At 42.3% G+C, this 24,962-nt stretch overlaps 1 protein-coding gene across 1 annotated transcript in view; it reads left to right on the top strand.

Annotated features, from left to right (window-relative positions):
• The window catches only part of IGF2R (insulin like growth factor 2 receptor), a 122,682-nt gene that overhangs the window by 7,452 nt on the left and 90,268 nt on the right, over positions 1-24,962 (top strand). Inside the window, exon 2 of the mRNA XM_021669685.2 lies at positions 13,091-13,230. Within this exon, the coding sequence (XP_021525360.2) occupies positions 13,091-13,230 (140 nt within the window). The remainder of the gene's footprint in view (positions 1-13,090; positions 13,231-24,962) is intronic.

Raw genomic sequence — 24,962 nt, 5'->3', positions numbered from 1 at the left:
TCTAGGTAAATTTTAAAAATTCCTGATGTGTACTTGTGTACTTTTTTCTTAATTATGTTTACTAAAGATTTATTTGCCTTTTTAAAATCTTTTCAAAAGAACTGGTGTTTTGTTTTTTCATCATCTTTATCACCATTTATTTGTAATTTTATTAATTTATCCACTCAGTAATTTCTATATCATTTTTCTGTTTCTAGTTTGAATTGAAAGCCCTTTTATTTTAAATCATTTTGCATACTTAAGAAATTATTTAAAGCTTCATGTTTCTTTCTTCAGAGTACCATACCACTCTCACGGATTCTGATTTTTTTTTTTCTGTATTTCAATTCTGCATATTTCCCTTTTGAATTCAAAAGTTCTATCTGTTTCAACTTCCTGGACCCACTAAATTTTTAGGTTTTTATTTTTTTTCAAGTAAATGGACTTCGGGGGTTTTTAAATTTCTTTTTTCCATTGTGCTAGTAAATGTGGTGGAACTTACTGACATTTCCCTTGTGGCCTAACACCTCGTCAAGTTGGGAGTGCATTATGTGTTTAGAAAAATGTTCTCTGTTTGGGTCAAAGTTACTCATGGTGCTGTTCAGCTTCTGTTTGTCCTAACTCTTCTTTGTACTGCTTGATTTGTCTGTTGCTTTTATTCTTTGTATCTGGCTGCCGCTGTGGACAGGGATGTAGACGGATGTCGTTTGCCCCTGTTGCCCAGCTTACCAAGTTCTCCTGTTGTTCAGATGCTCTTCCACTTCCCTGTTGTCTGTTGTTTCAGGATCTCAGCTGATGTGTAGTCACAGCTGCCTGTTCTTTCTGCGTGGACGCTGTAGCTTCTGTCATCCCGCTGAAGATCTATCTTAAAGTTCTGCTCTGATTGCTCTAGTAATTCTTTTTCAGGGCTGGGCATGGTGGTTCACACCTGTAATCCCAGGACTTAGGGAGGCTGAGGCGGGTCAATCACAACGTCAGGCATTCGAGACCAGCCTGGCCAACATAGTGAAACCCCGTCTCTAATAAAAATACAAAAAATTAGCCAGGCCTGGTGGTGGGCACCTATAATCCCAGCTACTCAGGAGACGGAGGCAAGAGAATCACTTGGACTCAGGAGGCGGAGGTTTCAGTGTGCGGAGATCGCACCATTGCACTCCAGCCTGGGTGACAGAGCAAGACTCCGTCTCAAAAAAAAAAAAAAAAAATTCTTTTTCCTTGGACTCAGTGTCTTTGGTTTGAGTTTGTCACCTCGATTGCATGGTGCTGGTGCCCTTGGAGTGACAGGCGACTCCTGATCGTGCTCCCTGTATTGGGTCTCCACCTGGCCTTGGCTGCCTCCTTGTGCAGCTGCACGGGGTTGGGCTGGGAGCAGTTGTTGGAATTTGGCTGTAAATTGTTCTTTGGGAGCCTGGGGGATGGGCAGGATGTGCCTCTGTGGCTGGTCTTGGCGCTTTAGGTCCTTTCCACCCTCCTGATGTCACCCCCAGGCGCCGTTCCTGCCAAGAGACAGCTGGTAAACCCCTGGTGATTGCTGCTGGCAGCGTGTGGCCTGAGACGGGGGATCTGGATTGTTGAGTTGGCTGTGTCCAGTCACTTCTTTTCTCTGGATCTCATTTTCCTCCTCCAGAGAGGTGGGACTTAGTTTTCTTTCTCTTTTTCTTGCTTGAAAGCCTCTCATTAGGGAGTTAGTTTTGGAAGTCACTTTCCTGGTTTTGAATCCAGACTCTTCCCCTCACAGGCCTTGGGCAAGTCACAGACCCTCTGAGGTCTTCCTTTCTGTGTGTGTCCAATCAGGATGATAACCACGTGTGTAGGTAGGTGTGGGAATTAGGAGGCTTTCCAAAGTCTGGCACGTCCTCGGTGTTCATCAGTGCTGTGGTGGTAGCAGTTGCTTTATCTGTAAGTTACAGATGCTGCCTTACATCAGGGGTTTATTTCTGTAGGCTGTTTCTCTGCCTCCCAGAGCTCTCCATTAGTGTCTTGGGGTTTCTGCCTCAACCAGAGAGCATTTCTTCTTCATCTGTTTCATGATTGGCACTCCATGTAAGCTTCCTCATGAAGAAAAAAGGTTTCCACTGTTAAAGTTTCAAAACCACTGGGCTCTGTGATTTCCGGGTCTATTTTGTATCCCAAATTCTGCCATTCTGAGGTTTGCAGCCTTGAGGAGTCCTTCCTGGCTCAGATTCCCCTAAACAATGAGGAGCTTGATAATTCAAGGTGTGGAGTTTGGGTGGGGGCTGGGAATCACCCTCCTTCCTGCAGTGACTTGGTCTGAGGCTGGGAGCAAGGGAGCTGTTGTGGTTCCAGGGTAAGAAGAGCTGTCCTCCTTTTCCCTACGGTGGGATCAGGAAGTCCCAGCTAACTTCTGCATATGGTTCGGGGGCTCCTGTCCTCACTTAGACCTCCCCAGGCCTCCCTGGAGGGTGGAGGAATGGGTGCTGTTGTAGGTGGGAACAGAACGAGTGTGCGGGCCAGTGGCTTGGGTGTCAAAGTGCTTCATAAATTACACCTTGCTGTGCAACTTAAAAAAGAAGTCCTGTGGCTTAGGTTTTCAAGGTGCCAAAAGCAGTGTGTCATAAGCCTATTTTTGTCTCTGTGTTAGCCAGGGAAGAGGGGCACTTCCCTGTGAATCCTCCAGGGTAGGGAAAATCCCAGGCGCTCTGTGAACCTGGCCTTTTAGCCAGCTGCAGATCATTGGTGGGATTTTCCCATTTTTTTTGTGTGTGCGAGGTTTTAGATTCCCTGGGGGCAACCATTGTTCAGTAAGTTGTCTAGGAGTTGTCTAGGATGAGGAAGCCAATCCCAGGAGTGTCATCTTTCACCTGGAGAGGTGTAGGAAACGAGGGAGATTGTGGAAATACTTGCCCGAGCTCTGTTTTCAGGAATGTGTGACAGGGAAAACTGGCCTTTGCAGTTCAGTCGCTCGTGGGCGGTGGGTGGCTTAGAGGGAAAGTCAGGAGGGTCTTGCAGTCAGGGCTGCCGCCTTCTTCCCGCCTGCTGTGTGCTGGGAGGAGGAGAGCGCTCCTTCAGAGCTGATGACCATTGGATTTTGAGTGTGTGTAAAATTAACTTGTTGCCATCTGTATGGTTGTCTCTACTCCAGAATCAGTTATACATTTTAAAACAGCTGTTTAGTACTTGAAAAACTCCCCCAACACTCCCTGCGCCCCACCCTGGCCCGCAAATAAGAGTGCCAAGCCACCAGAATAGAAATGCTGAAGAAGTGGGTTTCCTAGAAGTGGCATGCCTATGACTCCAGTGAGTCACCCGCATTGTTCCCCTGAGGCACCCTCCCTCCACCTGGCCTCTGCTCCTGAAGTGTCAGTTATACCAACACTTTTCTCTTTTCTGTCTTTTTAGTCACCCCTTTAGAGCAGGCGGCATGAGTTCATGGCCCTGACTTTGCTGGGCATGTAGGGGGAGAGGACTGCTGGTGGCAGAGTCGGGGGTGGGGTGGGGGGGGTTGGGCGTGGTCCCACCTGTCCTGTCTTCCCCAAGGCTCTTCTGCTGGAAGCTCTGGACTCACCCGTCTCTGCTGTGGGTGGTGCAGGGTGGGTAGGCCCAGAGTTGTGTGCCTGTCCTGAGAAGTTCCAGGAGGCAGTTGAGTGTGTGTATGTGTGTGGGGGGGAGGGGTGCATGTATATGAATGCAAGCGTGTGTATCTGAGTGTGTGGCTGAGTGCGTGTGTCTCTGTCTTCATCAGCTCCATGGAGATTCCTCCAGACAGGGCCCTGCCCACCTCTCCCTCCAGTTCCTTGTCAGTGTCATGCGACACTCCTTTCAGAGGCCCCTGCCTTCCAGCCAACTCGCTGTTTTTTGTAAACTTAGTTTTTAAGCAGTCCAAACCTCTCTCTCCATTCAGATAAAAGCTTTACATCTTGGTCTGTCTTGAAAGCTCTATGTTCCTGGTGGTGTTTTTTCCCCTCACAGTGACCTTGTGGGCTAGCTAAGTTTTGTGGAGGAAGTTGAGCTAGGAGAGACTGTGAACTGAGAGACAGCCTGTTGGTCAGCGCTAGGGCAGGAATCGGGCCCAGGTGCCTTCATGGCACTTTTCATAGCATAGCGTGCCCCTCTCTATTCCAGGTCACCTCTGTTGTTTTCACTCATGGTGCTGGCTTTAAAAGCACTGTTGAGTCCCCATTGCCTGCCCTGGTTCCCTAGGCTCTGACGTCGACTTAGATGCCATGTTTGACTTAGAACTTCCAGCCGGGTCTCTCTCCATGCCCCGAGCTTCCTTCCAGACTCTGCATACCTCTCAGGGAAAACCAAAGGCTGACGTCTGTCACTTCCCTGATTGTATTTATTTGTATTTGCAGGCCCTGTATCTTTGTCCACAGCTTTGTGGGTTTGTTAGAATAGGAAGTGAAGTACTTCCTATATAAGATCTGGCCGTGCTGTGTCAAACTCATGTGCTTCCCCAGCCTTCAGCTCGGGGTAGGAGTCTTCATGCAAATCAGATTGTTTCTCTTCTTTTTTTATGGAGACGGAGTCTTGCTCTCTCGCCCAGATTGGAGTGTGGTGGCGCAATCTTGGCTCACTGCAACCTCTGCCTCCCAGGTTCAAGCAGGTCCCAGCAGGTCCCTGCCTCAGCCTCCCATGTGATTACCGACCACCATGCCCAGCTAATTTTTGTATTTTTAGTAGAGACAGGGCTTCACCATCTTGGCCAGGCTGGTCTTGAACTCCTAACTTCATGATCCGCCCACCTTGGCCTCCCAAAGTGCTGGGATTACAGGCGTGAGCCACAGTGCTGGCTGGATTGTTTCTCTTTTAGTGTGGGCAACAGAAAGTTGTTGATGACAGTGGCTGTTGACCTTCTGCTGCCAAGGTCCATTGTGGGAACCCTGCCTCCTTCCTTGCTTCTCTTCCTTGCTGTTTTTTTCCTTGATCCTTAGTTTAGGAGACTGGTCTGGATTTCTGAAGGTGACTGTGCTGGATGTATGAGCTGAAACACTGTCTGATTCTGATAAGGGGGAGTAGTGAGCCAGGTGATTTCTTGAATATTCTGTTAGAGGACTTGGATGCATGCCAAAAGTAGGAAAATCTTTTTTGGATGTTCAAGTTGGAAAGACTTCACGTTCTCTCTGTCTCCAACATGTTAGATTTGTTGCTTGCTGTAGACTCCGAAAAACATTTCTCTAGCTAGTGACCACATATCTTGTTATGTAAATTTCCCTTATATGTCACCAATTGGGTTTCTATCTTTTAAGGAAACCAAACTACAGATTCACACAGGCTTACTTATGTTATTACTGATTCCATCCTGCCTTTATCTTGCTTTATATGCTGATTATTAATTGCAGGCCAGTAATAAAATGTTTAATAGTTAAATGACTGTTAGTATAACCCCAAGATTTACAGGGACTGAGGAAACTAAGGTATATTTTAAAAGAGTTTGGATATATGGCAGTAAGGGAAGGGACAGAGTGAGGGTTCATGGAGATGTTTTGTGTTGAAGGAAAGGAACCCAGTTTTCTAAGATTTTTTTTCTTTAAGGAATTGAGCATACCATATATTTTGATCAGGGAATTTTGCATACTGTAGATGCTAGCTATTTTTAAAATGAAAGAACTCCAAATTACATCTTGCAAGGTATTGTGGTTTTGCAGGCATTCAGTAATGGCATATGTGAAAACTCTGAGAGGTGTCATATTAAGATACCAATGTCAGCTTAAAGATATAGCTGTATTCCTATGACACTGTATTTTGAATTTTTTATTTTTCTTTTTTGGATAGATAAAAAAAGAAATTTTTAAAAAATCTCAGTGGAGATGGCTCTGCATCTCTCTGTATTAAGCTTTTTGAGCTCCAGGCAGCTATGTTGGCCTGGAATTAGATTCACTTCTTCATTGCTGCCCCTTGATTGGTTTTGTCTTGACCAGGGTGGTTTTGAATGCGGCCCTTGCTGGGACAGTAGCAGGAAAGTTGAAATATCCTCCTGTCTCTGGGTTGGCCGACAGTCTGTTACTTGTGTGCTTCCTTCTCATTGGTAATCTGCCAACACCTTTCAGGATATTATGAAATTTCAAGCAAATGAGGTTAAAATGGAGCCTCTGTGCTGCTAAACAGACGTGGACTGACTGCAGTTCTCCAGGATAGTTTCAGCAGAAGCAGTGAGATTACAGTCGGGAGCAAAATAGTATCTGAGCTTTCTTTATGCGGAAGATTCTGATTAGGTGCTTGGTTTAAATGGTTAAGTTAATTGCACTTGTTAAATTAAAAAAATAGGGTATGTTTCAGCCACAGACTTCACTTTAAAATCAGAAATCTCCTAAAGTCATTTGCCTTGTGGGTGACTTCTGCTCCTCCCTGTTTCCTGCTGGGCCTGATGGTCTGATTGTAGAACGTTGCTGAGTTGTGAATGACACTTACTGTTGGACTCTGCTGAGCTGAGTAGTCCGATTAAAGGAGAGTGTGCATCTGAGTTGAGGAAGATAATGTAGATGTGGTCCTTGTTTGTGGAGTTAACAACCTGCTTGGATAGAAATAGCAAGGACAGTGCAGCCAGTGGGAAGGAGCAGGCTGAGGGAATTGATATTATTTCCATGGAAACCAGTTGGGTGTGGGGAGAGAGGTTGTGGAAGGCAATGCTGTGGTGTTTGGCAGTTCACACCGTGCAGAAGAGAAAGCAGAACTGGACTGGGAGTATAGAGTAGCAGAAGTGTAGGCTTGGGGAAGAAGTTGAGCAAGGAAAAGCATGTGATCTCTTCATCAGCGTGATGTGATGTGGTCTGAATCTTCAGACAGTTCACAGCTTTTTCATAGAGGCTGTCTTCAGATGGGTTCAACCACTCTGAGAATTTTGCCTTTACTAAGTATCCATGACATTAAAAATGAGAAGAGAAGCATTTTGGTCAATGACGGACTGCATAAACTACAGTCTGCATAAAAGACCTCGGTCCCAGAGGATGATGATGAAGCTGAACAATTCCTGTTGCCTACTGATGCTGTAGCCATTGTAACGCCGTAGCACAGTGCTTAGTCACATGTCTGTGGTAATGCTGGTAAAAATGAATCCACTGCGCTACTAGTCTTATAAAAGTGTCAGTCGTGTCCGAGGCCTTTACATCCACTCACCTCACTCACAGACTCACCCAGAGCCACTTCCAGTCCTGTAGGCTTCATTCATAAGTGCCTTAGGCAAGTATGCCATTTTAATCTTTTATACTGTATTTTTGCTGCACCTCTTACATGTTTAAATATGTTTAGATACACAAATATTTATCACGTGTTACAGTTGCCTGTGGTATTCAGTGCAGCATCATGCTCTGCGGGTTTGTAGCCTAGGTGCCATAGGAATTACCATATAGCCTAGGTGTGTAGCAGGTGACACCATTTATGTGTGTGTGAATACACTCGATGATGTTTGTGCCGTGACAGAATTGCCTCATGACACATTTCTGACAGTGTATCCCCATTATTAAATGAGTGACTGTAAACCAGTCCTCCCATCAGCAATTACACCTCCCAAGGTTTTAGTCTTATGAAAGTGGTCATCTGAAGTCTGAACATATTAAAATATTTTGAGAGAGAGATGCCACATTCGCATACCTTTTATTACAGTTATAATTGTGCTATTTTATTATTAGTTGTTAATCTTTTACAACAACTAATTTATAAGTTAAACTTACATAGGTATGTATGAAGAAGAACCATACTCCTGGTTTCAGGCATCTACTGGGGATCTTGTATCTGTTATTACAAGGTGCTGTGAAGGGATGACTTTAATTTTTCTATATAATTAACATTTTATTGAATCAAATTGTATAGATGGTTGGCAACATAATGTAATAGGAACTCAGAGATCTTCGTGCCATACAGAATCTGTCATTTTAATGGCATTTATTGTGACAAGATTTAAACTAAAGTTTTGTGGAATGTTTTGCCAGTTTTTGTGTTGTAACTGAAACTAAATGTTTTCTGCAAAGTTAAAACCATTTCTTTAAAAGGAAAATAAATGAAGCCATTTACCTAGGTGGTTAAGGACTCACCGCTGGGTCTCACACTGCCTGGGTTTATTCTTCACTTTGTTATTCTGTGATGTTGGGCAAGTTCTTCATCTTCCAAGCCCTGGGATCTTTGGCTTCAAGCTGAGGAACTTGGGAGGGTTGGATAATGCTGTCAAGCTCTGCGGGGAGATTTGGCTCCCACATTAGCTGTGTGGGTGAGAGCCTTGCTGTCATGCATTCTTAGCCACTGGCCAGGTTTCCTTCTCAAGCCATCGATAGATGCTGATCCTGCATCTGCCAGTCGTTGATCCAGGGAGGGCATTCCTGTCCCAGAGTGATGATGTTGTTGGGGATAACAGACACCTCAGAATATGCCATCACTGAGCTGTAGGAAGTACCACTGCAGCTAGTGCCAGAGCTGTGGATTCGGCGGGGGAGCACGGTCTGGAGGACTTGCTGCCGCACGTGTGTGTATCTCCAGCTGTCAGGCTGACTGTGGAATGCATTTGGATTTTTTGAGAATTAGAGAGGGACCATTGCCTAGCTGTTTTACCCTCTGAAAAATGACATAGAATAGCAAGGATTTTACTTACTTTTGCTAATTTTCTAGAAAATTCTCTGTCTCAGAGTGATGGTTTTGAAGAACGAACGGTTTTGAAGAACCAGGGTTCTTGCACAGATGGTTTTGCATCCAGAAGAGTGATTCTGACTGAAATCAGGCTGCCTACCTTGAGGATGGTAACTGAATTTTGCAAGACTGGGACAATGGGCAGGGATCCTGGGTTGTTTCCAGTGGACAAGACGCTTTTGTGGGCCTTTCAGTTCTCCCGGCTCCACCTCCTGTGTCCCCTGTGTCCTGCTGGTTTCCTTCAGTCGAGATAGAATACATTTCTTACCTATCCTGCTGAAGAAGGTTTTTTTTTGAGGGAGAGTCTCACTCTGTCACCCAGACTGGAGTACAGTGGTGGGATCTCGGCTCACTGCAGTCTCCACCTCCTGGATTCAAGCTATTCTCGTGCCTCAGTCTCCTGAGTAGCTGGACTATAGGCACACACCACCACGCCTGGCTAATTTTTGTATTTTTAAAGTAGAGTTGGGGTTTCACCATGTTGGCCAGACTGGTCTCAAACTCTTGACCTCAAATGATCCTCCCACTTTGGCCTCCCAAAGTGCTGGAATTACAGGCATGAGCCACTGCTCCTGGCCTGAAGTTCTTTCTTTCAGCAAATGTATTCACATTCATGTGTGTGTGTTTGTTTGTATGTGTGTGTGTATTTGAGTGAAGACTGCGTTTCTACACAGCTTGCAGATACTTTCTTCCAGAAGCTTGTTTGTTGCTAACATTTAAAATCTTAATATTACAGCTTAGTTTTCTCTTTGATTGAATACGTTGATCTCTTTTTTCTTGTCGGTTTTTTTCTTAAGTCTTTACTTGTGTAAGCTCAGATAATTTAGTCTGGAATGTAAGCTTCTTCTGAGAATCTCAGCTGAATGTTTTCATTTGCTTGATGGTTAAATGAACCATACTGTTGTGGAATAGTTTACTAATTCTGGCTGTACATGTTCACTTCAGGTAGAGAATTTTCTCATAGAAAAACTTTCAGACAAAAAAATTATTATTCCTCAAATATATCATTACATTTTATTTAGGCTGTAATAATTTCACTGCTTCTGAAGCCGTTCTCCAGTTCTATAATGTGATCATGGTGCTTTTAAACTTGAATATCAGTTTAGTTTTAAGAATGATTTTGGCTTAGGCCATGCTGGTGGCTTGGCCTTTAATCTGGAAAGAAATTTAGAATCATTTAGTTCAAACATGTGATTTCTTAAAACTTGATATCAGGTAATTATATGATTTTCAAGTTTGTTATGAAATAGTCTTTAAAAATGCTTAGTGGAAGCATATCTAGATGATAGCTTAACCAGGGCGCATACCAGAGTACATAGTAGTTTTGGGAATGCTCATAAATTTTCAGAGAGATTATTTCAACCACATGACTGTTTATGAGCTCTTACTAATACTAGAGGCTAGGCGTATTAGTTTTTTTTTTTTTAAGATGGAGTCTTGTTTTGTCACCGAGGCTGGAGTGGCACTGCAACCTCCACCTCCCCAGTTAAAGCGATTCTCCTGCCTCGGCCTCCCAAGTATTTGGGACTACAGGCGCACGCCACCATGCCCGGCTCATTTTTGTATTTTCACTAGAGACAGTGTTTCACCATATTAGTCAGGCTGCTCTTGAACTCCTGACCTCAAGTGATCTGCCTGCCTCAGCCTCCCAAAGTGTTGGGATTACAGACGTGAGACATTAGCTTGTTTTCAAGGAGAAATAATGTCCATGGAAACATCAGCATGTTTCAAGTACTGACAGCTTGCAGGTGTCTTTGTAGTGAAGTTTAGAAACCTGCTGTGACCATTCTTCATTCTAAAGTTGTGACTAAGAACTCAGATATTGGTGTCTTCAACCCCAAGTGCTGCTGATGGATTTGAATGGCATTGAGGTTGCCAGGCCTGGAGGAGGGCTGCCTTGTGTCGAGTGGTTAAATCAACCCCCTGAAAAAAGTCAGTGTTCAAGTACTTTCATAGGATCCTCCTTTCCTACTCCCGTAACCACCTACATTTGATAAATCTTGACAAAACAAGTGTGAAATTCAAATAAAGGAAATAATATAATTGAGTAGAGCAACACTTTTCTTTCTAGCAACCCTGATTTCCAGATTATCAGGACAGTATACCTCATTTTATTCTTTTTTTAATGTTGTTTCTGCTCCCCAAGCACACACACTTTTTACATTTACCTTATTTAAATATCCCCTTTGCAAAAACGGTGAATTTCTGTTAAAAAAAAAAAAAAAAGCATAGCATTTTAGGTGCTGTGTGGATCTCTTTAGTGTTGATTCCTACCAGTTAACTCATTTTAAATGACACCTTTATGCACCACTGTCATGCACGTTAGGATTGTGAAATACTTTAATGATGCCACTGCTGCGTCTTGAAGTTTGTTCCTGGTATCCTGGAGAAACTAGTCATGGCTCCTGAATAAGAGATTAGCATTTTTCCTGAGTTAGCCAAGTCTTTGTTTACTTGTTTATCTTGTATCCTGCAACGTGGAATATACACTCCAAGAGGGCAGGGCCTCTGTTTAGTTCGTGGCTGTACTCTCCTGTGCCTCCTGCAGTAAGTACTTAAGAAACACATGTGAAACACATGAATAAGGGGTAATGAAGGGCAAAGGAAACAAGCCTTTACTGATGATTTTTCTCTGTGCCCGCTAATACTTGGGTTATTTTCTCATGTCCTTGAATCATCCTGACTCTAGGAGATAACCCTTACCATGTTCTTGATGAAGAACCTGAGTTGAGGATTATCACCCCAAGGGTGTCACCCAAAGGCTGGGCCCCTAAGTACCCCAGCCTGTTCTTCAGGTTTGTAGCCGCTTAGGGGCCATCAGACCTTCCAGGTCTCCCTGCTTTTGAAGGCCTATGTATGCGATTTGGTTTCTTGGCAGGTGGGTCTGATGGGTTCCCAGACCTAGGAGTTCTTGGCGTCTTGTCTTCCAGTGACCCCAGCAGGGCTGCTATGGCTCCTCCATTGCTGGAACTAGTTCAGAGTCATGGAATACGGGCATGTTGTGGGCGGCCTGGTGGTTGGTTTTGTCCTGAGTCCTTGCCTTGGTGCACTGTGGAAGGGAGCTGTGGGAAGTGGACTGCTCCTTCTGTGAGGGAGTGCTTCTGTCCTCAAGGGAGTACTGCATAGGGTAGATAACACTGTTTGATAGATAAATATGGTGGTCTTACCCCTAGGCACTCCATAACTCCTGTGGGCCTAGCCTAAGCAATTCTCATTTAACTTATTGTCCCTCCCTTTACTAATACTGCTGAGTTAAATAACAATTGTTTGCATTTAAAATTAATTTTTTTAAAAAAATTTTGATAGAGATATGGGATCTTGCTTTGTTGATCAGGCTGGCCTCAAACTCCTGGCTTCAAGTGGTCCTCTGGCCTCGGCCTCTCAAAGTGGGATTACAGGCATGAGCCACTGGCCTGGCCTTTATTTTTGCATTTTGCAAGGACATTTAAGTCACTTCCTTCTTTGTTTTTACTCTTGCTGAGGAGATGATCCTCATTTTACAAAATGAACGAAACAATCTCCAAGGGAAGAGTAGACATTGGGGATAATTGCTTTCACAGAACTGGCAAACCACCTACTTTGTCCCAACTATACTGCTTGGTGCATTAGCAATTACTCACTGTCTGCGTTGCCAGAGGTTTGAACAATGAGTGTTAATGCTTGGTGTAGTGAATTTTGTGTGATTTGGAATCTGATGGTTGACTCATTGCACAGCTCTGCCTTGCAAGTTGAGATCTAAACTGTAGCTATAAAAGGTAAAAGCAGAAGTGGAGCTGCCTTTCATGCCATTGCAAGTTTTTTAATAAAATAGTTAAAAATCCTTTGGCTTCAGCATTTTGGTGTGATTGGAAAGGCTATTACTACCTTATATTCAGCATGAATTTTGAGCAATTACTGATTGATATGGTTTGGCTATGTCTCCACCCAAATCTCATCTTGAATTGTATATGTCATGGGAGGGGCCTGGTGGGAGGTAATTGAATCATGAGGGCAGTTAACCATGCTATTCTCATGATCATGAGTGAGTTCTCACGAGATCCAATCATTTTATAAGGGGCTTTTTCCTCTTTTGCTCAGCACATCTCCTTGCTGAAAAAACACACGTTTGCTTCCCCTTCTGCCATGATTGTAAGTTTCCTGAGGCCTCCCCAGCAATGCTGAACTATGAGTCAATTAAACCTCTTTTATAAATTACCCAGTCTTGAGTATGTCTTTATTAGCAGTATGAGAACAGACTAATACACTGATTTGAGTTCATATTCTTAAATTAATGGTAGGGTTTTTTTTTTATTTTAATGATCTTTGAGTCCTGAGGTGGCTTCAGAGTGGATTTAACAAGAGACAGATGGTGTTAGTAGTTTCTGCCCTGGCTTCTTTGCAACTTAACATACTTGAATTTTAGTGTTTTTGGCTAAGGAAAGTGTATCTTCTAGTTTGTGGTAGTTTTAAGCAAATGTGGCTTGAGTAAAACTAGAGAGGAGTTTAATTATTGATAAATCAATGACAGTGACAAGTTGTTTTTCTTCCTTTCCAGTTATACATGGGAAGCTGTTGATACCAAAAATAATGTTCTTTATAAAATCAACATCTGTGGAAGTATGGATATTGCCCGGTGTGGGTCATCAAGTGCTGTTTGTATGCATGACCTGAAGACAGGCAACTTTCATTCAGTGGGTAAGTAAAACTACCGTTAAATTACTGGATTGGCAATACGATTCCCCAATTTTGCAAAAATGACTGTGTCTAGCTATATGTATATACCTGTACAAAAATCATAAATGTTTAGAAATTGTAAATGTTTATAATACATAATACACTTTTTTTAGTAGTTAAAAATGATAACAATTTGAATATCTAGTATGAGCTAAAAGTAGGTTAGTTCTGTCTAGTGGATTCTATGCAGACAGTCATTATGAAGAATTATGTAGATGTGTATTTGATATTGAAAGATGTTTCTTAGATGACTCTCCCTTCTCACATTTTTCTTAAACCCTGTTTTTATATTCCCTCCCAGCCCTGCATTTCCTTTAGTGCTTCCCCACTCCCACTCCTCTGTACCTTCCAGTTTTGGCTGTGGTTCCAAACACAGCGTGTCTGCATAGTCATAGATAGTCACTGGCGTTAGGCTTACATTAAAGGGTTAAATAGTCCCGAGGATTGGCAGTCTCAGAGAAAAAGGTGCAGCCCCTTCTTTCCTAGGTTTCATTTCATTTCTTCAAATGTATACCTTTTGGGTCAGGATCGCTTGCCTTCTATGAAGAATTTGAGTCCAAGTGGATTGATAGCACCAGGTTACATGGAGTGGGGTCAGGGAAGATGCCAGAAGGAGGGGATGCAGGGCAGACAGAAAAGCAGAACGCATTGCCCTTGGGTTTGGCAACGTGGATGTCTATGGTGACCTTTCACTAAGGCAGTTGGAATAATGCGATTTGATCACGGTGGATGGTCATGACATGGAGATGGTATGACTGGGGACCGTCTGGTAACTAGAAGAGGATGCTAGGTAGGCTTTTGAGTTTGTGAGGGAAGCTTATTGTGGTAGTTCTGTGTTCTGTCTGTCATTTTGTTTTGTGTTTTTAAAATTTTTATATTTTTATAGATTTGGCAGTTCAAGTGCAGTTTTGTTACATGGATATATTGCTTAGTCGTAAATCTGAGTTTTTAGTCACCCAAATAATATACCTTGTACTCAGTAGGTAATTTCTAATTCCTCACCCCCTAACCATTCTGAGTCTCCAGTATCTATTATTCCACTGTCCATGTCCATATGTATATATTATTTAGTTTGTACTTATAAATGAGAACATGGTATTTGATGTTCTCTTTCTGAGTTATTTCACTTAGATAATGGTCTATTGTTCAATTCATGTTGCTGCAAAACATGTGATTTGATTCTTTTTTATGGCCAAGACGTGGAATTCGGCCATAAAAAAGAATGAAATACACACACACACACACCCACACACCCACACACACACACACACACCCCCACATTTTTCTTATCCAGTCATCCATTGATGGACACTTAGGTTTATTCCATATCTTTGCAATTGTGAATAGTGCTGTGACAAACATATGAGTGCATGTATCTTTCTGATACGATTTTTTTTCCCCTTCAGGTATATAGTCAGTAGTGGGATTGATTGCTGGATGGAATGGTAGTTCTGTTTTTAGTTCTTTGGTAGATCTTTATACTGTTTTCCATAGAGGATATCCTAATTTACATTCCCACCAACAGTATATAAGTGTTCCCATTTTTCTACTTTCTTGCCAACATCTTTTGCTTTTTGACTTTTTAATGATTGCCATTTCAGTGGGTATAAGTTGGTATCTCATTGCGGTTTTAATTTGCATTTCTCTGATGATTAGTGACCTGGAACATTTTTACATATGTTTGTTGGCCATTTGTATGTCTTTAGAGAAACGTCTGTTCATGTCCTTTGCCCTCTTTTTAAAGGGGTTCTTTTTTTCTTATTGAATTGTTTGAGTTCCTTGTAGATTCTGGATGTTAGCCCATTGTCAGATGCACAGTTTGCAAATATTTTCACCCATTCTGTAGGTTTTCTGTTTACTCTGCTGTGCAGAAGTTTTTTAGGTTAATTAAATCTTATTTGTCTATTTTTGTTTTGTTGCATTTGCTTTTGAGGTTTTAGTTACGAAATCTTTGTCTAGGCCAGTGTCCAGGAGAGTGTTTCCTGGGTTTTCTTCTAGAATATTCATAGTTTCAGATCTTATATTTAAGTCTCCAAGTTTTGTATGTGGTGAGAGATACGGATCTAGTTTCATCCTGCATATAGCTGCCCAGGTTTCACAGCACCATTTATTGAATAGGGTGTCCCTTCCCCAGTGTTACATTTTTGTCAACTTTGACAAAGATTAATTGGTTTTAAGTATTCGGCTTTGACTCTGGATTCACTATTCTGTTCCATTGATCTACGCACCTATTTTTATATCAGTACCATGCTGTTTGATTACTGTAGCCTTCAGGTATAATTTGAAGTCGGGTAACATGATGCCTCCAGCTTTGCTCTTTTCATTTAGTATTACTTTTACTATTGAGGCTCTGGATATTTATACGGCTCCATATGAATTTTAGGATTGTTTTTCTAATTCTGTGAAAAATGACACTGGTACTTTGATAAGAATTGCATTTTATCTGCAGATTGCTTTGGGCAGTATGGTCATGTTAACAATACTAAATCTTCTAGGCTATGATTTTTGCATCTGTATTCATTAGGGATACTGGCCTGTAGTTTTCCTTTTTTGTTGTGTCCTTGCCTCTCTTCGGTATCAAGGTGTTACTGGCTTCATAGAGCAAGTTAGGGAGGATTCCCTCCTCCTTAATTTTTTTTTCTTTCTTTCAGGGAACAGTTTCAGTGGGATTGGTACCAGTTCTTTATACCTTTGGTGGAATTTGGCTGTGAATCTGTCTGGCCCTGTGCTTTTTCTTGTGATATTTTAAAATTACTTGTTAAATTTCACTGCTTGTTATTGGACTTTTCAGGATTTCTGTTTTTTCCAATTCCGTATTGGGAGGTTTTATGTTTCCAAGAGTATATCTGTTTCCTCTAGGTTTTCCAGTTTTGGAATGTAGAGATGTTTGTCGTAGCCTGTGATGATCTTGTCTCTCTGTAGTATCAGTTGTAATGTCTGCTTTCATTTCTGAATGTGTTTATCTGAATTGTCTCTCTTTTTTTTTGGTTAATCTGAGTAGTGGTCCATTGATTTTATTTATGTTTTCAAAGAACTGATTTTGTTTTGTTGATTTGTTGCTGTTTTTTTTTGTTGTTTGTTTTTTTTTTTTTGGTCTCAGTTTCATTTAGTTCTGCTCTGATCTTTGTTGTTTCTTCTGTTAGGTTTCAGTTTGGTTTGTTCTTTTTTTTCTAGTGCCTTGAGGGTTACATTAGATCATTAATTTGTGATCTTTCTTTTTTATGTGGGCATTTAGTGTTACAAACGTCCCTCTTACTGCTGCTTTGCTGTATTCCAGAGGTTTTGGTCTATTGTGTCTCCGTTTATATTCATTCCAAAAATATTTTATATTTTCATCCTAACTTTGTCATTGACCCAAAGGTTATTCAGGTGCAGGTTGTTTAATGTTCATGTGTTTGTGTAATTTTGAGAGCGCCTCTTGGAATTGATTTCTAGTTTTATTCCTCTGTCATCTGGGAAGATAGTTGATATGATTTCAGGTTTTAAAAATGTATTGAGACTTGTTTTGTTGCCTAACATGTGGTCTATCCTGGAGAGTGTTCCATGCACTAAGAGGAATGTATATCCTGGGGTCGTTGAGTAGAATGTTCTTTAAATGTCTTTTAGGCCCATCTAATCCCGAGTCCAATGTAAGTTCAGTGTTTTATTGTTGATTTTCTGTCTCGATCTTTCTAGTGGTATCAGTGAGGTGTTGAAGTCTCTCGTTATTATTACATTGCTGCCTGTCTCTTCTTAGGTCTAGTGATAATTATTTTATGAATCTGAGTACTTTGGTGTGGGGTGCGTTTATATTTAGGATAGTTATATCTTGTTGAATTGATCTCTTTATCATTATTTAATGGTCTTTTTTTAAAATGATTGTTGACTTAGAAGTGTATTTTATCTCAGTATTGCTTCTCCTGCTCACTTTTGGTTTTTTTTTTTTGCACAGAATATCTTTTACTACCTCATTACCTTGAGTCCTTGTTTTTATCAGTTAAGTAATTTTCTGTAAACAACATATGGTTGTATCGTTTTTTTACAAAAATCTACAGTTCACCAATCTGTATCTTTTATGTAAAAGATTTAATCTATCTATGTTCAAAGTTAATATTGATATGTGAGATTTTGTTCCTGTCATAGTGTTGTTAACTAGTTGCTTTTTAGTGCCAATTGTGTAATTGTTTTATAAGATCTGTGAGTTTCATACCTTTTATCTGACTGGGTTAATTCAAACCTGTCTTTAAGCTCTTAGATTCTCTTTTTTGCTTGTCTAATCTGCTGTTAAAGCATTCAGCTGTATTTTGTAATTTCTACAATGAATTTTTCATTTCTAGAAGTTCTGCCTGGTTTTCTAAAAAATAACTATCGCTAGTAAAATTTTAATTTAGATCCTGTGTTGTTGTTCTGATTTCTTTGTGTTGGGTTTTCCACTTTCTCTTAGATCTTATTGAGATTATTTGAAATCAGTATTTTGAATTCTTTATCTGATATTTCAAGGATTTCATTTTGGTTACGGTCTACTGCTAGAGAGTTAGTGTGAGCCTTTGGGGATATTGCAGTGCTTTCTTTTTCTTTTTAAAAATACTTCTAGAGTTGTTACTCTGCTTCCTTCCCATCTGGATAAGCTATCTCTTCTTTATTTTTGAATTTACTTTAGCTTGGCAGAATTTTTTTTTCCCTTGAGAATGTGAATATAATGTATGTTGTATATGGTTGTTTGACTTCAGTTCTGGGTGCTTTCAGTGGCAAAGACTCTGAGTTTCTTCGTTATAGGTGGCCTGTTTGTGATAGCTTTCTCAAATGCTTGTAACAGTAGTGATGTATTGGGTGTGTGGGCAGGTTCCTCACTGTCTCCCGCTGGGCCTGGAAGGGAGACTTCTCAGGAAGTTCATCTTGTTCTCTGTTGATTTGCACCTGTGGCAGCAGAATTTATATCGAGTTGTGCAGGACAGCAGGTGGTATTTATGGGTAAAAGCCAGCTGCAGTGGAATCCGATGGATCTATGCGTGACCTTTGTTTATGGGTGAAGCTCTGTTGCTTTCAGGCAGTAGAGTGGCCTGTGAAATGCACAATGACCCGAGCTCCCTGCTCAGCCCTGAGTGGGGGACTAAGCTGGACAGAATTGAACTGCCAGTTCTGCTCTTGGATACTCCAGTGGCTCAAGCAGCCCTAACGGGGGTACAGGGGAAGCCCTATAGAAGGTGCCAACATGTCCATGGGGAGGCATGGGGGCTGCCCCAGCTCCATGGCCTGGGCAGGTGGGAGCACAATCTGCCTCTTTGTCACAACCCCTGTCCTGGTGCCGGGGACATTCAGAACACGAGAATATTGCTGTCTGTCTCAGCCTGCAGTGTAGTGAGTGCCATGAGAGACACCTGTCCCATGGCTTACCACCAACATGTCTTCTTCAGGGAGTCTCCTCTCTCCACCAAAGCACACAGATTTGCAGCTCTGCTGCTCTTTGCCACAGGAATGCTGTGGCTTCGTGTAGAGAGGATGGGGCCCCACCTTTCATGCAAGTCCTGGCCCAGTGGGCACACTGCCAGTGGAAATGCAGCTGCCCCTGATAGACCCAGAACGGCCACTGTCCGGTGTGCATGTGCCAACCTGTGGAAGTAGCCACGACTGTGCCCACAGCAGTGGGTGGAGGGTGGGGGAGGAGTAGTCCCACTCTCCACATCCATGCCCAAGCATTGAGACCACCTGGGTCCTGGGGTGGAACCATACGCCTCCCTTGCAGAGCTGAGTACAGCACCCCTGTCTCCGCTGGAGGTGGCACAGTCACTCTCAGCCCACAAACCATGCTTTTGGGCACAGGAAAGTGCATGCTCTGGTCTCCTTTGTCCCAAGGGCTGTCCCCTTGATGTGCTGCACTCTTTCTTCCCTTAGGAGCAGCACTCCCCGAGGGTAGACCTCTGGGAACCCTGCAGCTCCCCTGGGTCCAGCCAGCCCTGTGTGGCAGCTGCAGTCCCAGCAGGTGCCAAGGAAGGTCTGCAGCGGCTCTGGCGATACAGAGACATCAGTGCTGAGCTTCCCCAGGCAATCCTCCAAGGGCTGTGCTCTTAGTATATTCCTGCTGCCACCCAGGTCCATGGGAAGGTGAGCAACCTGGCACAAGTGGTAGTTTGATGTAATGCCCTCAGGAAGTCCCCAAATTGCTGCCTCCACCCAGTGTTTGGGTTTGTGAGGGCAGAAAAGCTCTCCCACAGTTTGTGTACCAGCAGTCGGCCACAGGGACAAGGGGTGGTAGCAGCATTCCTGCCGCTCCTGTCAAGAAATACCAGGTCTCTCAGGGCTCCTAGCTGCTCTCTGCCAGCTTCTTATTTCCTTTTTTTTTTTTTTTTTGCCCTGGCATCATTCCAGGGCTTCTCTGCTAGGCTCCAGTGCTCTCCACTTGATACTCCATTCCAGCGATGGTTGCTCACCTGTAACTCAGGTTCTTCTTTCTGAGAACTGGCCTCAGACAACCCTGTTCAGCTGTCTCGAAACAAAAGAAACCCCCACTTGTCATTCTGCATGGAAATTCCTAAACACAGCTAAAAGAGCTTTGTAGAAAGCAGTGTTTAGAGTAAGAAGATAAGGCAGTGCAGCGTCCGCTGGTTGAGGCCCACTTCCTGTTTGATTTCCCTCTCTTTCTACAAAGAAATGGTCCAGACTGAAAAACCTGGTGAGAGGGATTTGAGGCCTAGGATTGAGATCTGAGAAAGCACTGGGTTGTTGTGAATTTGTGGGTCTGACAAATGTTATCCTTTGGTGATATACATAGGAAACTGACAGGTGAGGTGGCCAGTTTCCTCGTGATGCTCTTTTGAGAACTCATAGAGAAAGGCCACAAGTAAGCTTGTTGTTGGCCAGTGTTACGTAGGTGTTCAGAAAGAAGGAAAAGTAGCTTTCTTCTTGATTTTATTGTAATACTTTAATATATTTGGCTAAGAAAAGTGTGTCTTGAGTTTATGGTAGTATAGTATAGTATAATACCACATAGACTGATGCCAGATGGAGTCAAGTTACTTGAAGGATAATTTGTGAGCTTGGCCTCACTGGACAAAGTTTGAGTTTGACCAAGTTCTGTGGGCTTTGAAAGCCAGGGAGGAGGAGAGTTGGTATATTCTGATAGGGAGTGGATCCATTACAGACCTTTGGTGATGGTAACAGGGGAAGTGATGTGATGGAAGGTGTTTGGGGAAGCTGGCCCCGTGGAATAGGAAAGGATGCTTACAGAGGAGATATCAAAGATAACTAGATGACTAAAAACTAACTTACAGGTTAAGTTGATGATGATACTATTATAAACCAGCAGTTTCCCATCTCATTTTTCCCCCCAGATACACATGATAGATCCCTTTCCCAGAACTTGAAACTTCCAGAGGGGGTCATCATAAATACTTTCAGGACTATCAGTAATGGCTCCATTTCTTCAACTGGAGAGAGCAAATTGTATGAGTGAATGAGGGTGACATTGACAGTAGCATAGGGATAATCCTGAATCAAATCTAATTTGCATATACAATAAAAATACCTAAATTTGTTGCGCATTCATGTGCTAGGCCTAATGTTTTAAAGTAAAATATCATTTAATTCATTGGGCAATCCTTTAAAGTAGGTGACTTCATTTCCCTCATTTTATAAATGAAGAAACTGAAGCACAAAATGAGTCTGTGTTCTGCAATGGACAGGTCTGTGCAAATCTGCCCCCGAAGTCTGAGAAAGTTGAGAGGCCAAAAAGAGGCTGATACTCAGTTTTTCAGAAAGAAACATTTTCTAGGGACTTAACGAATAGAAGCCACATCTCAAGAAGTCATGAGATGAGATGGATCCCTGCGTCATTACCCTACCCCACACCAAGGGCTCATATACTATAGGGAAGGGGTGGTTTAGAAGGGATGTATAGAACAAATGAAGTCAGTTTTTTTGACCTAAGGGGAGGATTCATGATAAGTACCTTCTCTTACACAAGGAACAGTAGATAAACTGAAAATCTTGAGGGCCTTCCTGGAACTGGGGTTAATCAGAAGTCAGCAGGGCTGATTGGCCTCCAGAATGGAGTTACTTCAGCTTCTACAATGAGCATCTTGCCAGAAGTGGTGTGGTTATGGATTTGAATGCAGACAGGCCAGCTCCAGAGCCCGTGTACTCATTCAGGGCTGTGTTGTTAATGTGAGTCATGGGGTCAGATTGGAGCCGAAATGGAGACCAGGATAGGAGATCTGAATGTGTGGCTCTGAGAGGATATCTGAGAAACGAACTTCTTTTGATCTTGCTAGAAAGGAAAAAATATGAACCTTCAAAACAACCACAAGAACTGGAGCTCCCAGCAGATCAGAGGAACAGAAGAGCTAGTATAGCAATAGATCCAAATATAGATGGGAACTTAAGATAACTTAAGGGAACTTACAACCAAAAAATTGGGTGTAAGTAGCTGTTGTCTCTTATGAAACAAAGTTCAGTCCTAGACCACATACAGAAATTACAGCTCAGTTAAGATTTGAAAGTAAAAAGACAATAGAACATTGAAAAAAAATTAGTAACAGAGATATAATCTGGAAGAGCCTTCCTTAAGGAAACCTGGAAGCCACACAGGAGAAGAGGAACATTTCTGACTACATATCTTTTAATGACTAAGAGGTGTTCTAAAGACAAAAGACATATGCTAGACTGGGAAAATATTTACAGCATGTGTGCCAATGTACTATTAGGGTGAGAGCTTTTCTTAGAAATTGATAAGAAAGACAACCTAGGAGAAAAATGGCAAAGTCAAAGAACAGGCAGATGGTCAATACAACTTCAATAGTAAGCCAGGTGTCTTAGTCCTTTCTCATATTGCTATAAAGAACTACCTGGTACTTGGGAATTAATGAAGAAGAGAGGTTGGATTTACAGTTCCGAAGGCTGTATAGGAAGCATGGCTGGGGAGGCCTCAGGAAACTTAAAATCATGGCAGCAGGTGAAGGGGAAGCAGGCAGCTTCTTCAAATGGCAACAGGAGCGGGGTGGGGAGATGCTACACACTTTTAAACAAGCACATCTCGTGAGAACTCTATCATGAGGCAGCACTTGGGGATGGCGCTGAGGTAGGAGGATCACTTGAGCCCAGAAGTTTGAGACCAGCTTGGACAACATAGTGGAACTCTGTCTCTGCAAAAAATAAAAAAATTAGCCAAGCATAGTGGTGCATGCCTGTAGTCCCAGCTACTTGAGAGGTTGAGGCAGGAGGATCACTTGAGCCCAGGAGGTTGAGGCTGCAGCGAGCTGTGATCGGGTCACTGTACTCCCCCACCTTGGTAAGAGACTCTGTCTCAGGAAAAAAAAAAACATAAGGAAGATAAAATATGTTTATTATTCATTAAGTGGAAGTGGATCATCATATAAAGGTCTTCATCCTCATCGTCTTCACATGGTGTGGGGTGAGTAGGAGGAGGAGAAGGGACTGGTTTTGCTGTTCTGGGGTTACAGAGGTGAAAGAAAATCTGTGTGTAAGTGGACCTGTGAAGTTCAGACCTGTGTAGTTCAAGTGTCAACTGTATTTGATTTCCTTTTTTTTTTTGAGACGGATTTTCGCTCTTGTTACCCAGGCTGGAGTGCAATGGCGCCATCTCGGCTCACTGCAACCTCCGCCTCCTGGGTTCAAGCAATTCTCCTGCCTCAGCCTCTCGAGTAGCTGGGACTACAGGCACGCGCCACCATGCCCAGCTAATTTTTGTATTTTTAGTAGAGATGGGGTTTCACCATGTTGACCAGGATGGTCTCGATCTCTTGACCTCGTGATCCACCCACCTCGGCCTCCTAAAGTGCTGGGATTACAGGCATGAGCCACCGCGCCCGGCCTTGATTTCCTTTTTAAGTACCTCAGATGTCTGGTTTAACAGTTAAAATTTCAGTGTAACAATAATTCTTACAAATTTATCAGTATTATATATTTAATCATATATTTACTAGTTATGATAAATCTTAAAATTCTCTTAGAAGTTCTAAATCAGTTGCTGAGTTATAAACTTTGAATTGGAGTTTATATTAAGCATTGCAGTAAAAATACCAAATACGTTCACATTCCAACACACCAAATATTAATATGATGATTTTAATTTAATTAATCTTCTGAGGTTTAAAGCTCTATATCCACTTCAGGAAGCCTATTACCAGCCCGTTTAACTTGAGGTAATATATTCACTAGGGAACAGGGTTAATTGAGGTTACCACCAGAGCCTGGAATTCTGTTTGGCTTTTTGTTAGTGACCAGTAGGTCACAGTGAGTCCCAATGTAGTTGCTGTTCCAGGTGATTCGTTTACTCTAAAGAGCCTGGCCCCTAACTTCCAGTGATTTTATAGTGTCTGATTCTTGTATGCACTCACAGAAATCTACAGCAGGCATCTGGATTGATCATTGGATTGTATTTTTCATCTCTTTGATAGGATGTGAAAATGTCTTTTCCTCTTAAGTCTTTTGTTCTTTTATTTTCTTAAAACCTAGAATTCTGTTGGATAGTTAAGATGATACCTGGTTGAGTTTTGGATATAACTCGTGTTTTTATCTGATGTATGGTCTCTCCTGATATTCTGGCAATACCTGTTACATTTTAAAACGTGTATTCGGGCCGGGCGCGGTGGCTCAAGCCTGTAATCCCAGCACTTTGGGAGGCCGAGGCGGGTGGATCACGAGGTCAAGAGATCGAGACCATCCTGGTCAACATGGTGAAACCCCGTCTCTACTAATACAAAAAAAAATTAGCTGGGCACGGTGGCACGTGCCTGTAATCCCAGCTACTCAGGAGGCTGAGGCAGGAGAATTGCCTGAACCCAGGAGGCGGAGATTGCGGTGAGCCGAGATCGCGCCATTGTGCTCCAGCCTGGGTATCAAGAGCGAAACCCCGTCTCAAAAAAAAAAAAAAAAAAAAAAAAAAAAAAACGTGTATTCACATAATCTTTTGTCACTCAAACCAATAGAAGAAATAGTACTATATGTAGATGTTTGTACAAAAGGTTTTTTGTAGCATTGTTTATTGTGGCAAATATGCTGGAACTATCTACCGTATGGGTATGGTTCAATAATTTATAGTGTATTTTCTTACTTGGTTAAATCATATCTAAAATTATATGTATACATTATATTAAAACATAGCCAACAGTTAATGTTTATAATAAATATTTGACTACCAGACATATGTAGGTACTGGTTTAGGTACTGGAATTGAATCAGTTGCTACAACAGTCAAGAATCTCTTTTTTCATGGAGCTTACGTTTTAGTAGGGTGGGAGACAGATGAAAAAAATAAGCTAAGTAGTATGTTAAACTGTGATGACTGCTATGAAAAAGGAAAGGAAAGGTAGTCAGGAGTACTGGGGCTCAGGGGTGGGTGCGCAAGGACATTAAATAGGATAAGTGTCACTGAGAATGTGACATGTAAGTAAAGATCTAGAGTTGAGGGAGTGAGCTGTGTGTCTCTATGGGGGAACAGCCAGTTCAGGGTCAAGAGGGGTAGCCAAGGAGTGCGTTCGTGGTAGCAAGAAAATAAATCTCTTTTTAAGAGAGTGTCCATATAGAGAAGCATAAAGCGGGAGGTAAAGAAATTGAATTTTTTTTTTTTAAATTTGGCAAAATACCGTGAATAGCGTGTATTGAAGGAAAGGATAAGTGGGTGGTGCAGGGGAGAGAGGAGAAACTTGCTTGAGCCCATCAGGAAGTAGCATAGGAAGGGTTCTCTGTCTGCCTCATAG

This window comes from Aotus nancymaae, unplaced genomic scaffold (assembly GCF_030222135.1).
Source record: "Aotus nancymaae isolate 86718 unplaced genomic scaffold, 86718_ANA_hifiasm-v0.15.2.pri h1tg000040l, whole genome shotgun sequence".
In the NCBI taxonomy this organism is placed as follows: Eukaryota; Metazoa; Chordata; class Mammalia; order Primates; family Aotidae; genus Aotus; species Aotus nancymaae.
This window is presented reverse-complemented; position numbering and strand designations above follow the sequence as displayed.